At 46.9% G+C, this 7,603-nt stretch overlaps 1 protein-coding gene across 1 annotated transcript; it reads left to right on the top strand.

Annotated features, from left to right (window-relative positions):
* The first annotated feature begins 1,112 nt into the window (after window positions 1-1,112).
* On the top strand, window positions 1,113-6,534 carry riok3 (RIO kinase 3 (yeast)). Its single transcript, XM_030756302.1, has 13 exons — window positions 1,113-1,148; window positions 2,641-2,756; window positions 2,835-2,980; window positions 3,085-3,192; window positions 3,329-3,438; window positions 3,717-3,860; window positions 3,935-4,062; window positions 4,372-4,554; window positions 4,625-4,784; window positions 4,988-5,068; window positions 5,204-5,293; window positions 5,392-5,505; window positions 5,747-6,534. The coding sequence occupies exons 1-13, from the start codon at window positions 1,113-1,115 to the stop codon at window positions 5,858-5,860; spliced, it is 1,530 nt and encodes a 509-aa protein (XP_030612162.1). The 3' UTR covers window positions 5,861-6,534.
* Window positions 6,535-7,603: the final 1,069 nt, after the last annotated feature.

The following is a 7,603-nucleotide window of genomic DNA, read 5'->3' as shown; positions in this document are numbered from 1 at the left end:
CTTTAATTCATGTTTGTTATTTTCAGCCTCTGCCTAACATCTAATTATGACAAAAATAAAACACAGCTTCTCCCAGATTTATGTTTTCCTTTAAATAAAAACTGTCATTTAAATTTAAATAAAGATATTAATTTATGTGTCGTATGATTTTTCCTGATTAATTGATTTATTTATTTTAATATCAGATGTGTAAGTGAAAGCTTTATCCTCATTCCAAAGAGGCCAGTATCACCCAAACCTTTATGCTGGTCCAAACCTAAACAAATAACAAATCTTTATTATCATAAAATAAATAAGAAATTAAACTAAAAGCAGACAAACACAGGAGAAATAATAAAATCAATAAAAAGATGTTAATGAGAATGATCAATTAATGTCACATTTTAAATTAACTGGTGCCCATATTTAGTTTTTTATTATATTTGGTGCATTTACCTTTTTTAGTCTTGAAGTTTTTAAAATGATTTTGTCAGTTTTCACCACGCAAAAACTTTAGAGAAATTTAAAAATTAATAAAAAAAATGTATCAACTAAAACATTTTTAATGGTGTCATATCAGCTTTACATATTACTGTATTTATTCTGTTAATTTCTGCTCTAAATTAAACTGAAGATAGAACAACAAACAAACAAGCCCCCAAATTTTAACAGTTAGCATTTTAGATCTGGTTGTTGTTGTTGTTGTTGTTGTTGTTGTTGTTGTTGTTGTTGTTGTTGTTGTTGTTGTTGTTGTTGTTGTGGTGGTGGTGGTGGTGGTGGTGGTGGTAGCGGTAGTGTATTTATTTGTTTGTCGTGGGAAGTCTTTTATTGTGAAAGCGGACGTAGTCTTTATCGTCGCTGTGACGTTCTTCCTGTCGTGCTCAGGATCTCGGTGCTGTGAAGTTCTCCGTCGGGTCTCTCCTGTCTCCTTTCAGCCTGTATTTTATTAAAAATCTTTGTTTCCGGTTTCTAAATTACTTCTGTCGCGTTCCCGGAAGTTTCCAGCACAGGTTGGAGCAGGTGTCACAGCGCGCGGCGGTTTTTATTCCTCTTATTTCCAGGAAGTGTTACAGCTAACGTTAGCTCAGGGCTAGCCACTATTCAGCCTCCGGAGAGAATCAATAATCATCATCATGGATCAATCAGGAGTCACAGCTCAGACACCGAAGGTAGGACGCGCTCTGTGCGGGCTTTCCTGCCGCTGTTACCGGTTAAACTTCACGGCGCTGCTGCGGCTCACGGAGCCGGCAGGGCGGCCCTGTCCTTTAAAGGCTCGGGCCGCAGATAACCCGGGTGTGACCGGGCTGTGTTATTTTAGATAACAGCTGTTGGATGAGCTCACCGAAGAGGGCCGCAGGCAGCCCGCTGTGACCCGGACCGGGCCGGTGTTGTGCCGATGTTTGTGTTTTTATGTGTGATGTGGGTAATGAGCCTGTAGCCATCAGGATTTATGAAGGTTTATTGATAAAAATAAGAAATGAACTGATTTCCGAGCATCTTTTTGACTCCGTTATTGTATCTGCATTATAATCAGCACGGAGCTCTTAAAATGTGATGTTGTGTTTGTTTCTGCTGGCCTCAGATCGGTCTTTAAAGACACATTTTAATGTCAGTGACCCTCGTTAATAAAGACGTCACTGTGGCACAAACTGCTGGCAGCCTGTGACAGGGATGTGGTTTCTGACTCTGAATGACTGATGTCATTACTGAGAGATCTCATAGACACGCGTTTCACACATTATAGGCCAACAAGTCATTTAGTCTAAATAGGTCATTAATGAGGTTTCACCTCTGACCCTTTAAAGCCGGCCAGGGGCTGCATCATTATCAAAGACAGGAGGCGTTACACTGGACGTTTCTTCTCATGGTTTTGAGATGAACCGGAGTCACAGCCGGCTGCTCTGATCTGAGCTGACCTGCTGTATCAGTAACGAGCTCGTTAATGGAGGTGGAGCTGGTGGGTCTCTGTAGGGAGGTTTGGATCCAGACTTGGACCGCCTCGCGGCAGCTGCAGATTTGCGTGGCCTCCTTGGCTGACTGGCAGCCAAAAGCAGCCGTCATGTGACTGCAAATAATTCTGTCTGAGCGGCAGTGCTGCAGACATGTCTGAACATGTTCTTCTTCTCTGATTGCTTCTGCTGCTCTGTGACTCAGACTTTACCTTTGACTTGTGACTCACTGTCTGTTTGTCCTCGTATCATCAGCAGCTGCCTGTTCACCGAGCAGAGGGAGCAGCTTTCACTTCAACACGGCTGAATTCAGCAGAAAGAAACGAGCTGCAGCAGTGTGTTAATATTAATATTAATATTTCAGAAAAAAATTTAAAATTGTCTATTATATATAAAACCTAAATGTATATGAAATAAAACATAAAATAAATTAATATATTTTAATATAATATATGTGTATAAAAATATAAATAGTACAGAATATTAAAAAAACTAAATAGGTACATAAAAATATTTATAAAATAATACATAAAAAGTGTATATGTAAAGCAAATTGAGAATAAATGTAATAAAATAAAAGTCCAGCTGTCCTGGGTTCAGTTTTTCCTTCATGATGGTTTCCTGACCTCATCATCATCGGTCAGCGTCTCACTAACATGATATAAATACTCTGATTACTCCAGCGGACTGATGATTTCGTGTTTGTTCTCAGAGCCCGTGGGGTTCGGTGGCCCCGGCAGCTCCGGCCTGCTCGCTCTCCGAGGTGATGAGCGAACAGCTGGCGAAGCAGCTGGACGAGGAGGACGACGCCTTCCCGGCGCTCTCAGAGTAAGAAGCTGCTGAGGGTCGCACCTTTGCCGCCTCCTCTGCACGTTCGGGCTCTAACCCTAACCCTCTGTCCCTCAGCCCTCCGGCTGAGCTGCTGCTGGCCGACGAAGCTCCCGACACCACCAGCGACCTGATGCTCGCCCAGATGCTGCAGATGCAGTTTGACCGCGAGTTCGATGACCAGCTGCGCCGCGAGGAGAAGAAGTTCAATGGGGACAGCAAAGGTGGAGGCGCCGCTCCGTCACACTCCGCCCTGAGCTTCAGAGGGGCTCACGGGTCTGTAAACGGTGCTCAATAAAGTTTGACTCAAAGTGTGCTTCTGTTTTAGTGTCCATCTCCTTTGAGAACTACCGCATGGTCCATCCGTACGAGGACAGCGACAGCTCCGAGGACGAGGTCGACTGGCAGGACACGAGACACGACCCCTACAGAGCCGGTGAGACAAAACAACAGGAACACCTCCGAGCGACAAATGGCGGCACAGTCGCCGAGCGGTTTATGACTGTGTGTGTGTGTGTGTGTGTGTGTGTGTGTGTGTGTGTGTGTGTGTGTGTGTGCGTGTGATGTTTCAGAAAAGCCTCAGACCACGCCCAGGAAAGGCTTCACGGGGAAGGGGAAGAACATCACCACCAAACACGATGAGGTGACCTGTGGCCGTAAGAACACGGCGCGCATGGACAACGTAAGGCCTCCTCACGCTCGTTAACACTGACGAGGAACATCAGGAATCAAATATTCTTAAAAAAACGTTTTTATTAGCCTGATCTTTGGGATGTTGTGTACAGCAAACACAGGTTTAGGTCCACACAGAAGACTCAGAGTGTTTCCATCAGTCAGAAGCAGTTTGATTTAGATTTCAGAAGCTGAGCAGAGTAAAGTGTGTGAATCGCTGATTCAGCACGCCGAAGCTCCCGATCAGCCGGCTGTGCTTTTTGATTTCTGCTGCTCTTCCTCATCCAGTTTGCTCCGGAGGTGCACGTCGGTGACGGCCTGGGGATGGACCTGAAGTTGTCCAATCAGGTGTTTAACTCCCTGAAGCAGCACTGCTACAGCGAGCAGAGACGCAGCGCCAGGCTGCACGAGAAGAAGGAGCACTCCACCGCCGTACGTACGGAAACACCGCCCGCTGCTGGAGATGAAGCTGCCCTCTCTGACTCCTCCTCCTCCTCTCTCCTCAGGAGCAAGCCGTGGACCCTCGCACTCGTCTGCTGATGTACAAGATGGTGAACGCCGGCGTGCTGGAAAACATCAACGGCTGCATCAGCACCGGGAAGGAGTCTGTCGTCTTCCACGCTGACGGAGGGAGGTGAGGGCAGCGGCGCCTTGGAGCTTTAGGAAAACCAGCCGTGAAACCAAAAATACACTGAGACAGGAAAAAGTTTAATAAACCTCAAACTACTGCTGTAGTGTAGTGTAATGGTCCTTTAACTGTGGCAGAAACACTGGACTCTGTCCTGCTTCTACTGTTTAGCTTCTATTCTAGCTTCTACTTTTCTAGTGAGATCAGTTTGTTTACAAAGAGAGGAGATTGTCATTGTTTTGGTCTTAAAAGTGTTTTATAAGAAGTTACTTAATGCAGTGTGTGTGTGTGTGTGTGTGTGTGTGTGTGTGTCAGCCTGGAGGAGCAGCCCGTCCCGGGCGAGGTGGTGCTGAAGGTGTTTAAAACGACGCTGAACGAGTTCAAGAACAGAGACCGCTACATCAAGGACGATTACCGCTTCAAGGAGCGCTTCAGCAAACTGAACCCGCGCAAGATCATCAGGCTGTGGGCCGAGAAGGAGATGCACAACCTGGCCAGGTGAGTGAAGTCGGCCGACGAGGCCACGGGAGCCGCTCCGCGATGCAAACGTGTCCACGTGTGCTTTCAGGATGAAGAAGGCCGAGATTCCCTGCCCCGAGGTGGTGCTGCTGAAGAAGCACATCCTGGTGATGTCATTCATCGGTAAAGACCACGTCCCCGCCCCCAAACTCAAGGACGCCGTGCTGAGCTCAGAGGACGTGAAGAACGCCTACAACCAGGTCCTACACGTACGTACGCCGACAGGAAGCCCACTTCCTTCCTTCCTTCGTGCATTTCCTGCAGAGCCCGGCCTCGCTGTTAGGACTGAGTTGGATAAAAACGCTTATCCGTGCATCTTTAGTTCCTGTGCTCTGAAAACGCTCCACACTGACTTTAATCTGTGCATGTTTGTAATTCCCGAGTCTGATGGTGTCTCCGTCTTCCCGTGCAGATGATGCAGCAGTTATATCAGGAGTGTAATCTGGTCCACGCCGACCTCAGCGAATACAACATGCTGTGGCACGAGGGGAAGGTACGAGCGCTCCACCCTCCTCCACCTCTCTGTCTCTGCTCTGAGCTGCTTCTCCCAAACGTTCCTGCTTTTATTCCATCTCTTCCTTCCTCCCGTCTCTTTGTGACCTCATCGGTCCCCTCTGTCTCGCTGCAGGTGTGGCTGATCGATGTGAGTCAGTCCGTGGAGCCCACCCACCCTCACGGTCTGGAGTTCCTCTTCAGGGACTGCAGGAACGTCTCCACGGTAGCTGGACCACCCTCCTCCTCTGTGCTGGATCCACAGCATTTCTACTGGATTTCACTTTTTCCCGGTTTTTCTTTCAACCCTGTTTGTTGCTTCAGTTCTTCCAGAAGAGAGGGGTGAGCGAGGCGATGAGCACCTACGACCTTTTCAACGCCGTCACCGGCCTGAACATCCCAGTGGGCGCCGAGGACGAGGCAGAGTTCATGGCGGAGGTAATGGCTGCTTCCTGTTTTCAGACGCTGTGGACGAAGTCGGGCCCATTCCAGACGGACGTCCCGGTTATGGCGTCCGTCATGAGCAGCGTGTGTCACATGGGCTCCAGCTGCTTCTTCCTGTCAGCGCTGTGTGTGCGCCGAGTGGAACTGTTGTGTGTTTAGACCGTTAAACAACAGTAAAGTCTTTAAAACACCTGAAGTCACACTGAGCTTTAACCCCGCCTCTCTGCCCTGACAGATCGTGGTGTTGGAGAAGAGGAATGAAGATCACGTCCAAAAACGAGGCAAGAAAACCTTCCCGGTGACCTCGGAGGACGGCGGCCCCCCTTTAGAACCCGACGCCGACGACTAACGCCCACCCAGCTCGCGCTTTCTTCACGATCCCGCCGTGTTTTTAGAAAAATCAGAAAAAGATGAACGGAGGCCGAGGAGGAGGGCCCTCCGACCCACCACCCTCCTCGCTGCTTCCTGTGGACAGGAAGAGGGGGGGTTTAAAGTCAGAGCGTCAGAAGATCCGGACGGTTTCCTGATGCTCGCGTCTCGCATCTTCCTGCTAAGATTGTCCCACGCTGCTCACAGTGTGTGTTTTTATAATAATCCGAACGCTTCTAGTAAACTTAGCCGCTCCTTCACCGAGGCGCTGGTGCTGGGATCAGACCGCAGGGAATTCTGGGAAACTGTGATGTGGGAATCAGCTGGAATGTTTTAGAAGCAGACCCTGCAAACAAACTGAAGCTGCAGCTAAAAATGTTTTAATGATATGAATCAGCTTCTCTTCAAATAAAATCAATATCAGAGCTCCAGTTTTCTGGGGTCAAAGGTCATAGAGGTCATAGCGGTGTGGGTCGTTTCTGTGGAAGAAGTTTAAAAGTGTGACTGAAACGTTCATGGATGGATTATCAGATATGTTTATAAAAAGGCATGTGGGAATGATGTCATGCAGGAAGTCCTGGTGTGTGTCGGGGTGCTGAACAGGATGTTGGGGTCATGGTGCAAATTCAGATTAAAAGACAAACATGGAAAATCCTTTGTGTTGGCTTTTATTTTGTTAGAATATAACATTTCCTGTGAAGCTAAAACAAATAAAAAAATCAGCTTGTGATTTCAGGAAGTAAACGCATAACAAAGCATGTGATCTGCTCACTGTCACATGACTGCCATTGAAGGAGGGGCTTTCCTGCTTAAACCAATGGCCTTCAAAATAAAAGGCCTCACACATACAGGCTCGTTCTTCTGTAGTGAACATTAAAGATATGCATAAACATGCATGACTGCACAGAAAAGTCCAAACACAGCAAGGAGCTGATCTCAGGTTCCCGCAGGTGTTCCCATTAGGCTGCATCCATCCACTTCTCTGGGCCCGGAGGACACTGATGCTTTCAGTTTGACCTGGATGTTCCTGCAGCCTCCTCCCAGTTAGATGTGCCAAAGGCACCTCGATGTGTCCCGGTCAGCACTGGTGATGGGCTCTAAGAGCCGGCTCCTGATAGTGAGACGTTTCATTTTTCTTTTTGTTCTTTTCATTTTATTTTTTTTTTTTTTGGTGGAAGCCGCATGCGATTGGTTAAGATGATTGGTAGCACATGATTATGGAAGCAAACTTGTGTCATCAGGATCTGAATTTTAAATGCCACTGAATTTCTTGCACTGAATTTTTTTAATGTCAAAAAACTATCAGAATTTTTTTGCCTCTGAAATTAAGTCTCTGAAATTTCACTGTCTCATTTTCCAATTATTTTTCAATGGTTAAAATTTCAGGATAAGAAATTCACCTTTTAAAAATTCGATGCAGATATTTTCGTGTACTCAAATTCGATAGGCCAAATTCAGCGTCTAAAATTCGCCGTCAGAAAATACGCATGAAACATCCGCCAGCCCCAGGGAAGAGCAATCGATGCTGTGTGAAGTCGAACCAACTTTCAGCCAATCACGCAACGCTTCTTCAGTCATGTGGTACATGGCTGGCGCCCAGCGGAGAGACAGATGAACAATGGCGGCAGCACTAACACTTTGTAAGCAAATTATTCTCTTACTTTTCTTCAGTATCAGTGCAGTAACTGACACACACAATGTAAAAGACTACACATGTATGTTA

Source organism: Archocentrus centrarchus, chromosome 20 (assembly GCF_007364275.1).
Source record: "Archocentrus centrarchus isolate MPI-CPG fArcCen1 chromosome 20, fArcCen1, whole genome shotgun sequence".
Lineage (NCBI taxonomy): Eukaryota > Metazoa > Chordata > Actinopteri > Cichliformes > Cichlidae > Archocentrus > Archocentrus centrarchus.
The sequence above is the reverse complement of the archived record's forward strand: the minus strand, read 5'-3'. Positions and strand labels throughout refer to the sequence as shown.

Coding starts and splice junctions, on each gene's coding strand:
- riok3 (XM_030756302.1), top strand. CDS start 1,113: ATGGATCAATCAGGAGTCACAGCTCAGACACCGAAG. Junction 4,063..4,371: donor TTCCACGCTGACGGAGGGAG/GTGAGGGCAGCG, acceptor TGTGTGTGTCAG/CCTGGAGGAGCAGCCCGTCC. Junction 5,069..5,203: donor TGCTGTGGCACGAGGGGAAG/GTACGAGCGCTC, acceptor GTCTCGCTGCAG/GTGTGGCTGATCGATGTGAG.